The sequence below is a fragment of the Pristiophorus japonicus genome, chromosome 1 (genome assembly GCF_044704955.1).
Source record: "Pristiophorus japonicus isolate sPriJap1 chromosome 1, sPriJap1.hap1, whole genome shotgun sequence".
Taxonomy (NCBI): Eukaryota; Metazoa; Chordata; class Chondrichthyes; family Pristiophoridae; genus Pristiophorus; species Pristiophorus japonicus.
Genome location: NC_091977.1, coordinates 429,529,194 through 429,550,137, shown reverse-complemented (window position 1 = coordinate 429,550,137; position 20,944 = coordinate 429,529,194). Strand labels below are relative to the sequence as shown.

At 42.6% G+C, this 20,944-nt stretch overlaps 1 protein-coding gene across 17 annotated transcripts in view; it reads left to right on the top strand.

Annotated features, from left to right (window-relative positions):
- The window catches only part of dtna (dystrobrevin, alpha), a 709,829-nt gene that overhangs the window by 406,837 nt on the left and 282,048 nt on the right, over positions 1-20,944 (top strand). For all 17 annotated transcript variants that reach the window (XM_070892657.1, XM_070892659.1, XM_070892667.1 and 14 more), the window contains 4 exons: positions 5,402-5,556; positions 11,106-11,211; positions 12,415-12,581; positions 18,647-18,771. In XM_070892657.1, coding sequence (XP_070748758.1) covers positions 5,402-5,556; positions 11,106-11,211; positions 12,415-12,581; positions 18,647-18,771 — 553 coding nt within the window. The remainder of the gene's footprint in view (positions 1-5,401; positions 5,557-11,105; positions 11,212-12,414; positions 12,582-18,646; positions 18,772-20,944) is intronic.

Here is a 20,944-nt window from a genome sequence, read left to right as displayed (position 1 = left end):
GGGGTCCCAGCACTGATCCCTGCAGCACCCCACTAGTTACTGGTTGCCAACCAGAGAATGAACCATTTATCCCGACTCTCTGTTTTCTGTTAGTTAGCCAATCCTCTATCCATGCTCATATATTACGCCCAACCCCGTGAACTTTTATCTTGTGCAGAAACCTTTTATGTGGCACCTTGTCAAATGCCTTCTGGAAGTCCAAATACATCACATCCACTGGTTCCCCTTTATCCACCCTGTTCCTTACATCCTCAAAGAACTCCAGCAAATTTGCCAAACATGACTTCCCCTTCATAAATCCATGCTGACTCTGCCTGACCGAATTTTGCTTATCCAAATGTCCTGCTATTGCTTCTTTAATAATGGACTCCAACATTTTCCCAACCACAGATGTTAGGCTAATTGGTCTATAGTTTCCTGCTTTTTGTCTGCCTCCTTTTTTAAATAGGGGCGTTACATTTGTAGTTTTCCAATCTGCTGGGACCTCCCCAGAATCCAGGGAATTTTGGTAAATTGCAACCAATGCATCCACAAGATTCTGGCTACCTTCTCCATTAAAGGTTAAATGGTAAAAATGCAAATAGAGTGTGGGGCCACATGCAATATGCTACCTCTTCGATACTTACCTAAAGGCTTAAAGGTAAAAGAATCTAAGACAACACTGACTATATGGCAACCATTCAACCATTCCAGTGGTGGGAACTTGTAATGTGCCACTGGAAAATACAAAGAAGAAGCAAAAGTTATGCTCTTTGTGATCATTGAGGGCCAAAGTGCACCACTGATTGGCTCACGCACTGCTCAACAGCCATAACTGATAAAAGTGCAGCATCAGATTATCGCGGTGATAAATGAATCACGCGAATCGCAAACTACGAACAAGGCAAACATCTCGCTAGCATCAATAACTGATGTCAACAATGCGCATCCGGATGTGTTTAAGGGACTTGGACACATGTCAGGGACAGTTCACCTTGAACTTAATGAATCAACGGGAATGCCACCCAGACAGGTGCCAATAGCGATCAAACAAACGCTGAAAGAGGAACTTGATCATTTGCAAGAACAACAACGATCACAAAAGTTGGTGAACTGATGGACTGGGTATCAAGTATAGTGAGTGTACAAAAGCTAAATGGAAGGATATGAATATGTATCGACCCTCGACATCTGAACAATGCCCTGAAACGCGAACACTATCCACTTCCTGTGATCGATGACATCTTGCCACAGGTGTCAAATGTAAAGGTCTTCACTAAAGCAGACTACAAGGAGGATTTCTTGCAATGTGAACTAGACACAGAGTCCTCCTACCTCACGACCTTCCAGACTCCATGGGGACGATATCGATATAATAGAATGGCAGTCATCTGTCCTACCCCGGAAATTTTCCAGCAGAAACTAGACCAGAACCTCGAGGGTCTAGATGGAGTCTACAAGATTGCAGATGATATCTTGATCACTGGACGCAGTGAGACACTTAAAGAGGCCAATCACGATCATGACGCAAACTTACGCAAATTCATGCAGAAATGCAGAGAGCGAAACATCAAACTAAACTTCGGTAGGTTCGAATACAAGAGCTCCCAAGTGAAATACGTGCAACACATACTGTCTAGTGATGGACTCAAAGCAGACCTAAGCAAAGTGGTCGCAATCAACGAAATGCAGAAACCACAGGAAGTTGCAGTGTACAACGATTTGTTGGCATGACAAAGTACCTCGCAAAATTCTTGCCAGATCTTTCAGACCTCAGTGAGCCTCTGCGACGGCTTACTCATAAAGACACGGTCTGGAAATGGACTGAAGAACAAGACAAAGTATTTCAAACTATCAAACAACACATGACAGATTCTCCAGTGCTCTGATACTTTGACTACAAACTTACAACCGAAGGTCAAGGAGATTCTTCGAGCAAGGGTCTTAGGTTCGTTCTTCTGCAACAGGGACAACGCGAGCTGAGCGCTCTCTCCAGCAGAAATGCGATACGCTCAAATCGAAAAGGAGCTGCTTGCTCAAGTCTTCAGAATGAAACAAAATCATCAATATGTTTACGGTCACAAAATCAAGCTATGGACAGACCATAAGCCTTTCGTTGCCATATGACGCAAGCTGTTATCTGCAGCCCCCAAGTGGCTACAACGTCTGCTCATTCGGCTCAACTAATATGACGTTGAAATAATGTATCAACTAGGAAAAAAAATGAACCTAGCAGACATCCTCTCGTGCACATGCCTCGAAAACGTAGAGCGGTCACCAAATGAAATTACAGTGGAATGCATCCACATGGTGGACTTTTTCCCACTCTTCAAACAAGGACTGACTAACATACAATGTACAACTGCAAGCAACTGCACACTATAACTGGTCATACAACAAATCACAATGGGTTGGTCAGAAAGGACACAAGAATGCCCGACTGAAACACATGCATACTTCAAAGTGTGTGACGAACTCACAACACAGGATGGCATAGTCTTCAAAGGCTATTGCTGTGTCATACCATAAACCCTGAGATCCGACATTTGTCAGCGACTTCATGCTGCTCACATTGGCATCGAGAGCACTCTTCGACGTGCCAGAAAATCCGTTTACTGGCCAGGACATAAAAGAATATGGGCTAGACTTTCCTCTTCATTTTCAGCGGTTTTCTCAGTGGTACAGTTTTTTTTCGGCCGACATTTTCAAAATACCGCTGGAGAGCAGACCGCCAGCGTGCATCTGCGTGCACCGCCAAGAAAACCGCCAAGGTCCAAGTTTTGCCTCGATGGTGACCCATACGTAAGATCGAAAAAAATGCCCATGAGAAGCTGCCGGAAACAGGGCAATAGGTAAGTACGCTGCAAAGAAAGGTAAGTTATAGGGTTTTTTAATTATTATTTTAAAATTCTTTCACGGCGATTAAGTTAAAAAGGGTTTTGAGAATGTTTTCTAAATATTTATTTTTTGTTTCATTGAAAAAATATTTTTTGAGTTTTCCCCCCTCCCTAGGCCCAACCGCAGCCTCGGCCTAAATTTTGAGTACTTACTGTCCATTCTGGTAAGGACCACCCATTTTGCCAAGTTTTGCATTTAACCGCCGAGAATCTACGTGTAAGATCCATTTTCTTGCCGGGCGGTATTTTTCCCCTTTTTTATGGAATTTTTCACCAGCAATATTTGAAGAATCTTACCAGTCTTTTTGGGCGGCAATCCAGCGGTGGGAGGGGCTTTAGGGAAAGTCTAGTCTTATGTTTCAAAGTGTGAAACATGTAACTCTTGAATAAAGAAACAATAAAACAAGGTATTTGTTCTTGTTTGTTAAACTTGTAGTTGTTCACTACTAGTGGGATGCCGCAGGGATTGGTGCTGGGGCCTCAACTATTTACAGTCTACATTAATGATTTGGATGAGGGCACCGAGTGTAATGTAGCCAAGTTTGCTGATGATGCAAAGATGGGTGGGAAAGCAAATTGTCAGGAGGACACAAAAAATCTGCAAAGGTATATGGACAAGCTAAGTGAGTGGGCAAAAATTTTGCAGATGCAGTATAATGTGGGAAAATGTGAGGTTATCCACTTTGGCAGAAAAAATAGAAAAGCAAATTATAATTTAAATAGAGAAAAATTGCAAAGTGCTGCAGTAAAGAGAGACCTGGGAGTTCTTGTGCATGAAACATAAAAAGTGAGTATGCAGGTACAGCAAGTAATCAGGAAAGCAAATGAAATATTGGCCTTTATTGCAAAGGGGATAGAGTATAAACGCACAGAAGTCCTGCTACAACTGTACAGGGTATTGGTGAGGCCACACCTAGAGTACTGCGCACAGTTTTGATCTCCGTATTTAAGGAAGGATATACTTGCATTGGAGGCAGATCTGAGAAGGTTCACTAGGTTGAGTGCGGAGATGAGGGGATTGTCTTATGAAGATAAGTTGAGTAGGCTGGGCCTATAGTCATTGGATTTCAGAAGAATGAGAGGCGATCTTATCAAAACATATAAGATAATGAGGGGGCTCGACAAGGTGGATGCAGAGAGGATATTTCCATTCATAGGGGAAACTAAAACGAGGGGGTCATAATCTCAGAATAAGGGGCCGCCCATTAAAAACTGAGATGAGGAGGAATTTCTTCTCTGAGAGAATTGTAAATCTATGGAATTCTCTGGCCCCAGAGAGCTGTGGAGGCTGGGTCATTGAATATATTTAAGGCAGAGATAGACAGATTTTTGAGCGATAAGGGAGTAAAGGGTTATGGCGAGCGGGCAGGGAAGTGGAGCTGAGTCCATGATCAGATCAGCCATGATCTTATTAAATGGCGGAGCAGGCTCGAGGGGCCAAATGGCCTCGTCCTGCTCCTAGTTCTTATGTTCTTATGTTTACAACATGTATTCATAAGAAGTTAATTACTAGTTTATATTGAAGCTCACTTTAATCCAATTTGTTTCTTATGAAAGCAAAGGTGTAATGATATAATGGATAGCGCCCTCTAGCTAGGAGATCTAAAGTCCTGGATCTGTATTTAAGAAAGCTGCTTGTCTGATGAGGAACTCCATTTTAATCTGCACATGGCTGTCTGAGATCTCCCAAATAAATCGAGTTAATTTGGACTAAGAGTGTTCAAGAGAGTATAAAATACAATTTGCAATTCAAAAGAGGTCGTTAGCAGGACCAAAATAATGCAAGCCGTTGAACCACTGATTTGCTACTTGGTTCTCTCCCGTTCCAATTTTCAGACGGAAATTGATCTGAGCGGCTGAAGCTCTCACTGGAAACCGATGGGAGCCTCATATGATTATATGTTAAGAAGGGTCAAGTGGCATAGTTACAATCCCTGACACCATTTTCCTCTGTTTGCCAGATTATCAACAATTCCTGCCCTAGTCACCAAATATGGGTGGTGTAGGCTTGTAGGTGGCCATTTTGAGTGTTCATTAATGGAATATTCAGCTGTTGTCAGGGAAAGCTAGATAGCGTTGCGCACACTTTTTATACCAATTGCTTGTGAGTTTTGAGGCTTGTAGGCTTCCACATTTTTGCTGCCAATTTTTTGCCTGGCCCTCAAAATTGGTTTGTCCTTTCACTCCTGACCTTTCCATCTCTCCCCTTTGCGGTGCTGCTGCAGACCCTTTAAAATCAGCTGCAACACCCGATATCCTGCTCTTACATTGACAATACATCTATGAGGAACATGTTTCACACTAGTAGCTCGCTGAGTTAATGTAAATGAAGGTCAACCATGGAAATGGCAGGAGCCCTATGCTGACTGATTCGGGCGGGCGCATTGTACGTGATCTACGCTCAGCCTGCTGTTTCTTTTGAAACAGGTGGCTGAAAGGCATAACCAATTGAGCAAAAGCTAGCCTTTTCGGTTGTATTTGCAAAACTAGTAATGGTACACTTTTTCCCCCCTATTGTCCTTCAGATATTTTCTCCCAAATATCAGACTCGAATGGAATAATGATATATGTGAAGTTTGACCAGTTTCTACGGGAGGTGCTGAAGTTACCGACGGCAGTGTTTGAAGGTCCTTCCTTTGGGTACACAGAACAAGCATCGAGGTCGTGCTTTTCCCAACAGGTGAACAACTACCTAAACCTTTTAATCTGATGCAGGCAGCAATTGATGGAAATGACATATTGGGGTTGAATTTCCAGGGACATTCTCCTCATCGTCCTTTTTTTACATTCATTCCTGGGATGTGGGTGTCACTGGCAAGGCCAACATTTATTGCCCATCCCTAATTGCCCTTGAGAAGGTACTCCCATAGTGTTGTTAGGGAGGAAGTTCCAGGATTTCAACCCAGTGCCGATGAAGGAACGTCAATATTTCCAAGTCAGGATGTTGTGTGACTTGGAGAGAAACTTGGAGGCGATGGTGTTCTCATGCCTGCTGCCTTTGTCCTTCTAGGTGGTAGAGGTCATGGGTTTGGGAGGTGCTGTCAAAGAGGCTGTGGCGAGTTGCTGCACACATCTTGTAGATGGTACACACTGCAACCACAGTGCTCCGGTGATGGAGGGAGTGAATGTTTAAGGTGGTGGATGGGGGGCTAATCAAGTATCCTGGATGGTGTCGAGCATCATGAGTGTTGTTGGAGCTGCACTCATCCAGGCAAGTGGAGATTATTACATCACACTCCCGACTTGTGCCTTGTAGATGGTGGAAAGGGAGTCAGGAGGTCAGACACTCACCGCAGAATATCCAGCCTCTGATCTGCATTTGAAGCTACTGTATTTATGTGGCTGGTCCAGTTATGTTTCTGGTCAATGGTGATCCCCAGGATGATGATGTTGGGGGACTCGGCAAGGGTAATGCCGTTGAATGTCATGGGGTGGTGGTTAGACGCTCTCTTGTTGGAGATAGTCATTGCCTGACACTTGTGTAGCATGAATGTTACTTGCCACTTATCAGTCCAAGCCTGAATGTCATCCAGGTCTTGCTGTATGCGGGTGTAGAATGCTTTATTATCTGAGGAGTTGCTAATGGAACTGAGCACTGTGCAATCATCAGCGAACGTCCCCACTTCTGATATTCTGATGGAGGGAAGGTCATTGATGAAGCAGCTGAAAATGGTTGGGCCTAGGACACAGCCCTGAGGAATTCCTACAGCAATGTCCTGCGGCTGAGATAATTAGCCTCCAACAATCACAAAAATCTTTCTTTGTGCTAGGTATGACTCCAGCCAGTGGAGCGTTTTTCCCCTGATTCCCATAGACTTCAATTTTACTAGGGTTCCTTGATGCCACACTCAGTCAAATGCTGCCTTGAAGTCAAGGGCTGTCACTCTCACCTCACCTCTGGAATTCAGCTCTTTTGTCCATGTTTGGACCAAGGCTGTAATGAGGTCTGGAGCCGATGGTCCTGGCGAAACCCAAACTGAACATCGGTGAGCAAGATATTGGTGAGTAAGTGCCACTTGATAGCACTGTCGACAACACCTTACATCACTTTGCCGATGAGTAAGAGTAGGCTAAGGGGGCGGTAATTGGCCAGATTGGATTCGTCTTGGTTTTTCTGGAGAGGACATACTTGGGCAGTTTTCCACATTGTCGGGTAGATGCCAGTGTTGTAGCTGTACTGGAACAGCTTGGCTAGAGGAGCGGCTATTTCTGGAGCACAAGGTATCAGCACGACAGCCGGGATATTGTCGGAGTCCATAGCCTTTGCTGTATCCAGTGCATCCAGGCGTTTCTTGATACGACGTGGAGTGAATTGAATTGACTGAAGACTGGCTTCTATGTTGGTGGGGACCTCAGGAGGAGGCCGAGATGGATCATCTAACTCAGCACTTCTAGCTGAAAATGGTTGCAAACGCTTCAGCCTTGCCTTTTGCACTCACGTGCTGGGTTCCACCATCATTGAGGATGGGGATGTTCATGGAACCTCCTCCTCCTTTCAGTTGTTTAATGGTACACCATCATTCATGGTGCCTCCTCCTCCTGTTAATTGTTTAATTGTCCACTACCATTCATGACTGAATGTGGCAGGACTGCAGAGCTTTGATCTAATCCGTTAGTTGTGGGATCGCTAAGCTGTGTCTATAGCATGCTGCGACCGTTGTTTAGCATGCATGTAGTCCTGTGTTGCAGCTTCCCCAGGTTAGCACCTCATTCTTAGGTATGTCTGGTGCTGTTCCCAGCATGCTTTTTTGCATTTCTCGTTGAACCAGGGTTGGTTGCCTAACTTGAACAAGCTTCATCACCTGGCTTGATGTTAATAGAAACATAGAAAATAGGTGCAGGAGTAGGCCATTCAGACCTTCGAGCCTGCACCACCATTCATTCAGATCATAGTTGATCATTCACCTCAGTACCCCTTTCCTGCTTTCTCTCCATACCCTTGATCCTTTTAGCCATAAGGGCCGTATCTAACGCCCTCTTGAATATATCCAATGAACTGGCATCAACAACTCTCTGCGGTAGAGAATTCCACAGGTTAACAACTCTCTGAGTGAAAAAGTTTCTCCTCATCACAGTCCTAAATGGCTTACCCCTTATCCTTAGACTGTGTCCCCTGGTTCTGGACTTCCCCAACATCGGGAACATTCTTCCTGCATCTAACCTGTCCAGTCCTGTCAGAATTTTATATGAGATTCCCTCTCATCCTTCTAAACTCCAGTGAATACAGATCCAGTCTTTCCTCATATGTGATTCCAGCCATCACGGGAATCAGTCTGGTGAGTCTTTGCTGCAATCCTTCAATAGCAAGAACGCCCTTCCTCAGAATAGGAGACCAAAACTGAACACAATGTTCCGGGTAAGGCCTCACCAAGGCCCTGTACAACTGCAGTAAGACCTCCCTGCTCCTATACTCAAATCCCCTAGCTATGAAGGCCAACGTACCACTTGCCTTCTTCACTGCCTGCTGTACCTGCATGCCATCTTTCAATGACTGATGTACCATGACACCCAGGTCTCGTTGCGCCTTCCCTTTTCTTAATCTGCAGTAATTCAGATAATATTCTGCCTTCATGTTTTTGCCACCAAAGTGGATAACCTCACATTTATTCACATTGTACTGCATCTGCCATGCATTTGCCCACTCACCTCACCTATCCAAGTCACCCTGCAGCCTCTGAGCGTCCTCCTCACAACTCACACCCAGCTTAATGTCATCTGCAAATTTGGAGATATTACACTCAATTCCTTTATCTAAATCATTAATGTATATTGTAAATAGCTGGGGTCCCAGCACTGAGCTCTGCGGCATCCCACTAATCACTGCCTGCCATTCTGAAAAGGACCCGTTAATCCCGACTCTCTGCTTCCTGTCTGCCAACCAGTTCTCTATCCACGTCAGTACATTATCCCCAATACCATGTACTTTAATTTTGCACACTACCAATCTCTTGCATGGGACCTTGTCAAAAGCCTTTTGAAAGTCCAAATACACCACATCCACTGGTTCTCCCTTGTCCACTCTACTAGTTACATCCTCAAAAAATTTCTAGAAGATTTGTCAAGTATGATTTCCCTTTCATAAATCCATGCTGACTTGGACTGATCCTGTCACTGCTTTCCAAATGCACTGCTATTTCATCTTTAATAATTGATTCCAACATTTTCCCCATTACTGATGTCAGGCTAACCGTTTTCTCTCTCCCTCCTTTTTTAAAAAGTGGTGTTACATTAGCTATCCTCCAGTCCATAGGAACTGATCCAGCGTCGATAGACTGTTGGAAAATGATCACCAATGCATCCACTATTTCTAGGGCCACTTCCTTAAGTACTCTGGGATGCAGACTATCAGGCCCCGGGGATTTATCAGCCTTCAATCCCATCAATTTCCCTAACACAATTTCCCGCCTAATAAGGATTTCCTTCAGTTCCTCCTTCTCACTAGACCCTTGGTCCCCTAGTATTTCCGGAAGGTTATTTGTGTCTTCATTCGTGAAGACAGAACCAAAGTATTTGTTCAACTGGTCTGCCATTTCTTTATTCCCCATTATAAATTCACCTGATTCTGACTGCGAGGGACCTATGTTTGTCTTCACTAATCTTTTTCTCTTCACATATCTCTAGAAGCTTTTGCAGTCAGTTTTTATGTTCTCAGCAAGCTTCCTCTCATACTCTTATTTTCCCCCTCCTAATTAAACCCTTTGTCCTCCTCTGCTGAATTCTAAATTTCTCCCAGTCCTCAGGTTTGCTGCTTTTTCTAGCCAATTCATATTAAGGATTTAACACTATCCTTATTTTCCCTTGTTAGCCACGGTTGAGCCACCTATCTCATTTTATTTTTACTCCAGACAGGCATGTACAATTGTTGAAGTTCATCCATGTGATCTTTAAATGTTTGCCATTACCTATCCACCGTCAACCCTTTAAGTATCACTCGCCAGTCTATTCTAGCCAATTCACATCTCATACCATCGATGTTACCTTTCCTTAAGTTCAGGACCCTAGTCTCTGAATTAACTGTATCACTCTCCATCTTAATAAAGAATTCTACCATATTATGGTCACTCTTCCCCAAGGGACCTCGCACAACAAAATTGATAATTAGTCCTTTCTCATTACACATCACCCAGTCTAGGATGGCCAGCCCTCTAGTTGCTTCCTCGACATATTGGTCTAGAGTCTAATGGTAGAGTGAGGGATATATCGGGCCATGAGTTTGCAGATTGTGGTGCTGCTGATGGCCCACAGCGCCTCATGGCTGCCCAGTTTTGAGCTGCTCGGTCTGTTCTGAATCTGTCCCATTTAGCATGGTGGTAATGCCAGACAACACGATGGAGGATGTCCTCAGTGTGAACTTCGTTTCTAAAGGACGGTGCAGTGTTTACTGCTTCCAATACTGTCATGGACAGATGCATCTGCGACAGATAAATCACCGCAGACGTGGTCAAGTAGATTTTCCCCTCGTGTTGGTTCTCTCACCATCTGCTGCAGGCCCAGTCTGGCAGCTATGTCCTTCGGGGCTCAGCCAGCTTGGTCAGTAGTGGTGCTACCAAGCCACTCTTGGCAATGGACATTGAAGTCCCCCACCCAGAGTACAATCTGTTCCCTTGCTACTCTCTATGCTTTTTCCAAGTGGTGTTCAACATGGAGGAGTGCTGATTCATCAGCTGAGGGAGGGTGTTGGGGGTAATCAGTAGGAGGTTTCCTTGCCTGTGTTTGATCAGAAGCCGTGAGACATCATGGGGTCCAGAGTCAATCTTGAGGACACCCAGAGCCATTCCCTTCCAACTGTATACCACTGTGCTGCCACCTCTGGTGGATCTCTCCTGCAGTGGGACAGGACATACATAGGGATGGTGATGGAGGAGTCTGGGACATTGGCTGTTGGGTATGATTCTGTAAGTAGGACTGTATCAGGCTGTAGAATTTGTAGAAATGGGTTTATGGTGCGGAGCGGTTTTTTAATTGGCATCTCTTTGCTATCATTGTATTGCATGTTTTTGAAAATGTTAACGTGAGATGGAAGTTTGCATTGTCATTTTGATATATTCTGAGAACCAGGAAAAGCAGGTTGGATGAAATGAGTTAATCATTTTACTTTGATTTCTGAGGAGTTACTAGAAATTGGATGGGATAAGTTTTCAATGCTTTTCGTATTTTCTAAGACAGTTGAATATTGATGGATCCTTTTCAGTTACAAGAAGAATCCAATTTCTAGTTTGTGTTTTGCAGAAAAAAGTGACACTAAATACTTTTCTGGACACCTTGATGTCCGATCCCCCACCACAATGTCTTGTCTGGCTGCCACTCATGCATCGCCTTGCAAATGTTGAAAATGGTAAGTTATGAACAGTTAAGGACAATTCCACCTTGCATACTGGTGGCTTTTTTCTTTTATATTTTTCTTTTCTGCAGGTAATGACTCACTCTGGGTTTACAGCTTTCATGAGGTGGCCCTCTGGTACCTCAGCCAATCAGGGGCCTCATAGCCCATTCCTGCCCCAATCCCAAGTCCTCCCAAAAGCGGCAAGAGTCACCAAATAGTGATCAGGAGCACAAACTCAAGCCAATTGTAATGCCTCAGATAATTCAGCAAAGAATGGAGATAACAAGTGACCTTCCTGGCATATGTCGTTCAAAAAAAACTTGCATCTCTCCTTGCATACAAAAAGACATCTCAAACGTCTTTATCGGGTGCAGGTTCAGCTCCACACTGGAAATTTACTAAGTGTGCCACTTCTACTTTTAAAAATAGTACTCTGCTTACTAAAATCTATCAGTGAAGAGGAAGAGGCCCCAAAAAGAAGTGCTCCTCCAGGCTCCACAAGAATACCGTGGTCCGCATGTGCACTGGAGCTCCCCCTGCTATTTCTCCCCCACCCCTCCACCAAGGATCTACATCCCTACTGACCAGTTCAGCCTCCAAGCTTCCCAATATTGTGGAGGCATGGAGCTGGTGAATTGCAGGGGGAACGCCTATTTGGGGCATGCAGCTTGCAGCAGCATGTTAATGGGCCTGGCCCTTGACCTAATCCAGCTGGAGGGATCGTACGGCTGACTCATCCACTTCACTGGTCAGCTGCCTGATAATTAAAATTGAGCACACAATATTTTTGGCAGTGAGATAGGAGTATTGGAGGTCAGATAGCCCTATAGCTCAAATACGGCACATAGACTAACACTAAAGTGCAACAAAAATGCACTCCATCCATCTTGTAAATTTCTACAATCAAATATTTCTAAGTGCCAGTATATAAGTTGAAGGATACAGTGGGGGCTAGCACTTATTTGTTTCTGTATCTAGAGCATCACTTTGTAAGCAGTACAACAAGGGGTCTTGCGAGTGTCAGGATTTGCAGAGAATCATCCTCACAGGACAATTTGAAAACTATTGCTTTAGAGAATGAATATATTCTTTCATCATAATACTTTTAATACTTCAAATATCCAGTATATATTCAAAATAAAATATAACTGAACGCAATAATAACAGTGCAAAGTAAAAATAACATAGATGCTTTTGTGTGTTCCGTCTACACAGTCTTCCACCCTGTTGAGTGTTCCTACTGCCACAGTGAGAGCATGATGGGTTTTCGATATCGTTGCCAGCAGTGTCACAATTACCAGCTCTGTCAGGACTGCTTTTGGAGAGGCCATGCAAGCGGTTCTCATAGCAACCAGCACCAAATGAAAGAATACACATCTTGGGTAAGAAGTACATTAATTTATTGGATATGAGAGCAAAAGATGCATCTATATATACAACATAATAATACTATTTGTTTAATATATAAACAATATATTGCAGCCATGTATAGTATAAATTGTAATCTTTTCATTCAATTTACTTTTTCTTTGGGTTGGGGGTGGTGGGGGGGTGGTGCGGGGGCGGTGGGGGGGAGAAATATTGGCCCATATTTTGCGGTAATAACGGTGGGGCTATCAGCACTCATTGTTATTATGGTGTAAAATGGACAGTCTTCACAGTAATTTCTGTGCAGATTCCCTTGGTGAAGACTGCAACAGCACCCCCTGAGGAGGAACAGGGTATCACTGACGGCAACCTCCAGATTTCCACGTTTAACTGCGCACGTGTGGACGCCAAAAGTTGCTGTCAGTTTAACCCAGTAATAACGGCGAGCGCTGACGGCCTTGCCGTTATTAGTACAACAAAATCCAGGCCATTTTCCATAAACAAGCTTTGCTAGAAAAATACAAGATCAAAATACCAAATTTTCAGCTGAGCTTTTGTGCCAAGTAAGATTATTTCATTTATAAGAATGCAGGGAGGCAAAGGTTGAACAGATTAAGAGAAATTATATTCTGTAGGTGAATTCACTATGCGTACTGTACTCAAATGATCCTTTATGAGATGATCATTTTTAGTTTCACTGTTCACCACTATAAGCAGGAAACATTCTAATGTTATAGTTGCTCCTCTTTATCACACAACATTTTTGGTGAAACATTGACCCGGATTTTGCGGTTGCAATGAAATTGACAGCACCTGCGCAGTTAAACACGAAAATCAGTTAGTTACTGTCTGATTTGCCCTGCAACACTATCAGCTTTGCTCGCCGAGAGACTCATCATTAAAATACATGAAGGGCATGAGGTTGCTGTACTTACCCATCAGTCACCCATTAAACATGCCAGAAAAAGTTAGCGCTGGTGCAATGCATTCAGGTGTAAGTGATTTTTTTTTAATGGTGTGATACATCTTAATTATTGCCAAACAACCCCTCTGCCACTGAAAATTAACTTTTACAAGTGTGGAGTCTCATTCCTTCAGATTTAATTATTGTTGGAGAATTTTTTTTAAATTAAAATAAACATTTTTTCTTTTTCTTTTATCTGTCTCTTTTATTACCATCTTTCTTTATTACCATCTTTCTTTCTCTCTCTTTATTTCGCTTTCTGTATATATTTTACATTGAATTACATATTCTAACATGGTTTCTGGTTTAGAACCTGTGGGCAGGATTTTAACTTGAAGGCAGGTAGGGAGAGGGATAGGGGGGAGGTGGGAAGGCTGTGGGAGCTGTATTGCAGTTGGGAAGGATGGGTATGCCTCAGGCCCTGCCAAATTTAACAGCAAGGCTAGATTAATATTTTTTTCTCTGTTTTCCCCCTTTCCCCCAAAGCCAGCCAGATTGAGGGGTGGGTGTGAGGGATCGGAAGGCCGGGATCAGGGTTGGGGGGTCGGAAGGCTTGGATCAGTGGGGGTGGGGAGGGGGGTGCGGTAGAGCGGAGATCAGAGGGGATTTCAGAAGGCCCAGGCTGGAATCGGAGGGTAGGAGGGGGGTGTCGGAGATTGGCTGCTGGGGGAGGGGTCCATGGATTGGAGGCCAGAGAGGGCTAGCAGGCATCAGAAGCCAGAGGTTGGAGGAGGGTCGGGTACCGGGGATTAGAGGCCGAGGGAGTGGTCAGGGGCCGGGGATTGGAGGCTGGAAGAGGGGATCGGGGTTTCAGATTTCTACCACGTTAATCTCCCACCCAACCCAAACTGGCCCATTTTTGGGGTTAAAATTTCCCCCTGTGTGTGTCAGTGAGGATTCTTCAATCTGATTGGTTGAAGACACACGCTGTTGCTTGTCCTATTCACATAGGTCCCATATCCCCTGTAGAGGGCATCCTGTATCAGACTCCAAAAGACAGTAAGTAGCACAGAAAAGCCCACAAAAAGTCTGTGGGCAGCTGTATGTGTACATAAAATGAAATAAAATTAATATTCATCATGAAAGAATTGGGTTAATTAAGGAAATGTAGTGTTGTGAATATGGATTTTACATAAGGCATTTGATAAGGTTCATTTAGGAGGTTTATTGATAAAATGAAGACACATGGATTAAAGAGAATTGGGCAGCATGAATAGGAGAATAGTGATTAACGGATGTGTTTCAGACTGGAGGGATGTAAACACCAGTGTTCAGGGGGTCAGTGTTGGACCACTACTCCTCTCAAAATATATAAATGACCTGGATTTGGTTATGGGAATACAATATTAAAATTAGCAGACAATAAAAAGATAGTGTGGCTAACTGTAAAGATGACAGTAAGCAACTTTAGGAGGACATAGCACAAGATTAGGCTGGAGATGTCAGATGAATTGAATGTGAATAAATGTTAGGTAGTACATTCTGGGAGGAAGAATAAGGAGAGGAAATATATGCTAAATCATAAAACTTTTAAAAAGAGTAGAGGAGCAGAGTGACCTGGGGATTCAGATACACAAATCTTTAAAAGTGGGCAGACAAGTGATAATGCTGTAAAAAGGCATATAGGGGCAAAATTTAATTGAAACTCATTTTATTCAAATAGAGAAGGTTAAGAAGAGATCTAATAGTGATGTCCAAAATTGAGAGGTATTGACAAAGTAAATTTGGAATTTGGTTATGCAGAGGGGTGTTAGGATGCAGAATGCAGAAGCAATGGTGGAAGCATGGTAGCTTTTAAAGTGAAAGTGGATAAATATTTGAAAAATATAAATTAAAAGGGTATCAGAAGAAGGTAGGGGAAATGGAAGTAAGTGGATAACACTTTCAGAGATCCAGTACAGGCTCAATGAGTCAACTAGACAATTGCCCCTTCCCTTAAGGCCTGTTATCGCCGGAAATTGGCAGCCACGCTGCAGAGTGCAATGGCCACCAATTTCTTGTGTAATGGCCGCCATTTGAAAAATGCCGCTTTTTTTCTGCCGGTACAGTGAGGTTGTCGTCCTTCTAAAATTGCGATGTGGCTCCCATTAAAGGGGAGGATCTGTTTCCACTACCGCCATGCTTTTTTTTTGTCGGCTGACTGCCATGTTGGGCTGACAATTATGCCCCAGATTTGGCCAGGCCGCCAACAGGCAACCAGGCACACCGTCTTGGGTGCCAGGCCGCTGGCCCGGCCGAAACCCTTCCTGGTAGCCCAGTGGTCTGAACTTTAAAAATTTAAGTGACAGGGAGAGCCATGGTGATGTGGCGCCGTGATGATGTCACCAGCGCTACTCTGACAGCTGCGGACACTATGCCCGCCCCCAACTTCCTCCCCTCTAGACTGCGAACTTCCACTCACCGCCACACTTCCATTCTCATTATGACCGACTTCCGGGCTGCCTGAAAAAAACGGCAAAGAGCAGAATTTCGCTCAAGAGGCCACCGCATCCACCGTGCTGGTAAAATCAACAGAAACAGGGTCGGTGCGCCCCATTTCCAGCAGTAAGCAATTTCAGCCCCTTTTACTATTCTGTATAGTACTATGATTCTATAACTCCCCGTTTAATCTGGTGAACTTTTTTTTTCCCCTTGCTCTGTTCTCTTCTTCCATCCTGAATCCACACTGAAGTGGAAAATCAGTCTGTGTGTTGGTTATTCAACTGTTGGGGGTATTACATCTGAGATTAATCCTGTGCCCACCTGATGCGTAGATGCAGAAGTCATTGGATAGCAGTCGGGAATGGACACCTTGGCTTACTATATTTCCTCTGCTTGAGATCAGATAACTAATGCACAGACTAGGATAAGACTGTGCTCTTCTAATTTAAATGGCTCAGCATCACATGCTGTGATGCTTTTACCCATTAATCAATTTTGGGAAGCCTGGTAATATTTATCTGCTAATTTGAGTAACCAAAAAAAATGAAAATTCAATTAATTTATTCACCTCATTGTTTAATTTTCTCCCCTATGTCATGTGGGTTAATCAAAATCCTTGTTTTACCTGCTAATATTAGCATTTCTGATAGTGTAAGAGAACCGTTTTTCTGTTCCTAATACAAATCCAATCCATGTCATTTAGCATTATGAAATAAAACCATCAAAAAGGGCCCCCTTCAGTCTAGTGGGTGCAGCACATATTGTACAAATAATGGTGACGAAATGTGGTATAGTATATCTTCAGACACATATTAGTTTTATACTGCTTCACTGGTGATTGGAAGTTCACATGATATTTTAATAGAATTCTTCAAAAGATAAAATTTTGTTCAAATCGAGAAACCAGTTAACATTGAAGTAAAGGTAACTCCATTCAGTCACAGCATTCATTTTCCTTTTGTGAATCTACAATAGGAACAGGTGTAGCTAATTCAGCCCCTTGAGCCTATTCCGCCATTCAATTAGATCGTGGCTGATCTATATCTTAACTCCACCTGCATGCCTTGGTTCCTTATCCCTTAATAACCTTGCCTAACAAAAATCTATCAATTACAGTTTTGAAATTTTCAGTTGACAGGTCTCACAACTTTTTGGCGGAGAGAGTTACAGATTTCCACCGATGTCTGTGTGAAGAAGTGCTTCCTGACATCACCCCTAAAAGACCCAGCTCTAATTTTAAGGTCATGTCCAGGTGAATGGACTCCCAGACTAGAGGAAATAGATTCTTTCTATCTACCGTAACAACTCCTTTAATCACATTAAATACCTCAATTAGATCACCCCTGAATCTGCTATACTCAAGGGAATAAAAGCTGAGTCTATGCAACCTGTTCTCATAATTTAACCCTTTTAGCCCCGGTATAATTCTGGTGAATCTGCGTTGCACCCCCTCCAAGGCAAATATATCCTTCCTGAGATGTGGTGCCCAGAATTGAACGAAATAGTCCAGAAGCAGTCTAACCAGAGCTTTATACAACCATAACATAACTTTCATTCCTTTGTATTCCAGACCCTTTGAGATAAAGGCCAACATTCCATTAGCCTTTTTAATCATTTTTTTGTATCCGTCCACTAGCTTTTATTCTGTACTTGGACATCTAAATCTTTCTGCTTCTCCACAGTTCTCATCATTCAGAAAATACTCTGATTTATCTTTTAGGTGCATTTTTTGTATTTATACAAAAATGCAGATGACACATATGTGCTTCCATTAGGTGATAATAGGTTACCACCTGAATTATGCTAGGGTATTGATAGATGACCTCACACTTCCCCATATTGAACTCTATCTGCTACAGTTTTACCCACTCACTTACTCGATAAATATCCCATTGCAACTTTCTGCTCCCAACTATACTATTTATTGTGCCACCTAACTTGGTGTCATCAGCAAACTGCAGCTCTCTATTCGTTCATCTAAGTCATTTATAAATATAGTGAAAAGCTGAGGTCCCAGTACAGACCCCGGGGGCACCACTAGTCACATCCTGCCAATTTGAGTACATACCCATTATCCCTGCTCTCTATCTCCTACCTCAAAATCAACTTCTTACCCGAGCAATAGAGTGGGATTAGACTAGGTAGTCCGTGTGGAGAAAGAACATTGGTACAGACTTAATGGGCTGAAAGGCTTGTTTATGTGCTGTAGCAATTTATCATTCTGTAAAATTAACAATGGGACTTAATGGAAAGAAAAGCTAATAATAAAGTAGGGGTAAGACAATTTTTTTTCTTTCAAGAATTAGAGCCATTTAGCCAAGATTCATGGATTAATCTAGGAGACCAAATGCTGGAACTCAGCAACTGTGTCCAGGTGAATGGATACGTTGTGGTAACAATAGCAAAACCATCTTACATATGCCAAGTAAATGCTGAGAATAATGCACCTTGTTTAATGGCAAATTTACTTCAATAGAGAGCAGCAGTGATGTTGTGTCATAGAAAGGTTTATAACTTGTTGTCCTATCCTTTTAGTTAAAGGAGACTATGTGCAGTCAAGATTTTCTGAAGGAGAGAAGTAAGGAGGAAATGAGACAGACACAATGTAAAATGTCATAATTTAGAAACTGTACAACTTGTTTAATATTTTTATACTTTATCTTTCCATGTTACCTTTCCCATCTTTATTCCCAGAAATCCCCTGCAAAGAAGCTAACTAATGCACTTAGTAAGTCCTTAAGTTGTGCTTCCAGTCGTGAGCCTTTGCACCCAATGTTCCCTGACCAGCCTGAAAAACCGCTAAACCTGGCCCACATTGTGTAAGTATATATTGACCTTTCAGGCTTTAAGAATGAATTTTCCATGCTCTTATTGTTTTTTAGGTTATTCTCTCAACAGCTTAATAGATAATACACTGTAGAATGGATCTTTTTTCCAGATATATTCTTCACGGGTAACCCTTGGACAGTGCCAAATTTGGTAACAGCATAGCATCTCTGATTACAATCCGTGATTCCTATTTGTGTTAGAAACCTTTGCTGTAAATACCTGGTCAAGCAATAGCCTCGGCCTCTGACACTGCATGTCCTTATCTCAATGATGAGTTGCTTTATATCTTGATAGTTATTGAATCTTCTCAATGTCATCTGAATGTATTTTTCTTATAATTAAATTATAACATTTGAAAGATGTGAATGTTAAAAAATATGAAAATACTTACATAGCTATCCTTCACCTACATGCATCTTTTCACTATCTTCAGAATTATGATGACAGGTCTTTGTTCAAAAGAATAACCTTCTCATCTCTTTTCAGACACGAACAGACTTGATATGTATTTCCAGTATTATTACCTACTTTGCTCCATTTTATTTTTTTCATGTTTATCGGATGGGAGAATATTTTGTTAGTCAGGCCTTTGTAAAGATCTGTAGATGTACAATGCTAATCACTTGAAATGAACTGCTGCAAAAGTAATTAAGAAAAATAAACATATTGGACTAGGTTAAATAGAAAATTTTGTCCAAATCAGTTACTGTTACTAGTTTTGTTGGAAGCATGTTTCCAGGTTAACAATAGAATTGTTCTAATATTCCTCACTTTTTCAACATATCTGAAGCTTGCAATTGGTACAACTGTATCTTGTGGTCTGGAAATTGGAGCAGTTGCCATTTCCACCAGTTTCCTGCCCCAAAATCGATGCATGCAAATTTGAAATCTTGGTTTGTCCCGATCTTTGATCTGTCTACCGAGTTCCCACAGAGCTAAATTAAATTAATGTAAATGAGAATTGGTGCGGTAGTGCATGTTACACTCTTAATGGATTGGGGTACTTAGAACGGCATTTATAAGATGTAGCTGTTGCCAGGATCAGCTGAAACTGGCAGAAGGACGATGGATTACTGGAACTTAAAAGAGTTTGGGGAGTAGTTCTTCTTTGAATTTCCTCAAGATAGTGCTGGACTTGTGATCTCCAGGCTAACTTTGCCCCCATCCACTGTGAAAGGTTCACTGGACTAGGTACGGAATTCTCAATATGCATTCATTTGTTTGCCATTATAATAGAGGTGGAGGAGCAGCAGAAAAGTGTGGAAGAAAGGAGAGTGAGGCATTGGAGGATGCGCCCTTCAAGATATTAACTGCACCCCTCCCCTCCCTGCGCCTCCCCCCCCCCCCCCGCCCCCACCACAAAGAAAATATACAGCCTACATCGATGGCCTTAGTAAGGAACTGTGTGTTTGAAGAATTGTTTCATTATACAGGCTATAGGAGAATTGCACCAGGTACTACATAAAGACTTGTGGCCATGTCTAATCTACCTGGCCAGTTCTGTCTGTGGCTGTGAATGTCATGACCTCACTCAACTTTTATGCCAACGGGCCATTTCAGGCAGCCATGGTGGATCCATGCTATATCAGCCAGGATACCATTTGGGCATGCCTTCATCAGGTAACTGACACCTTTTTCAGACTTGTAGTGTATACAAGCAGGTACAAAACAACCTAGGTGTTAATAGATCAAATTCATATTTGTCATGGCAACCTAGAGAGCTTTAAATGGTAAGCATGATATTAAACAGGCTTCCTTTCAACATGAAGTAGAATATTGTTTATAAATGAATGGTCAATAGAGTAGTTTAGATTTTAAAATAATTAATGTTAAACACTATACTCTAGTTTTGCCATGATAGCAAACTTGTTTAGAAGCATGTGATGAAAGCTTTTCCAACAATATAAGAATATAAATAAGAGCTGGAGTAGGCCATTTGGCCACTCGAGCCTGTTCCACCATTCAATAAGATCATGACTGATCGGATCGTAGCCTCAACTCCACTTCCCTGCCTGATTCCCATAATCCTTGACTCCCTTAGCGTTCAAAAATCTGTCTAACTCCACCTTAAATATATTCAATGATTCAACCTCCACAGCTCTCTGGGGTATACACAGATCCACTACTCTCTGAGACAAGAAATGCATCCTCCTCTTTGTTTTA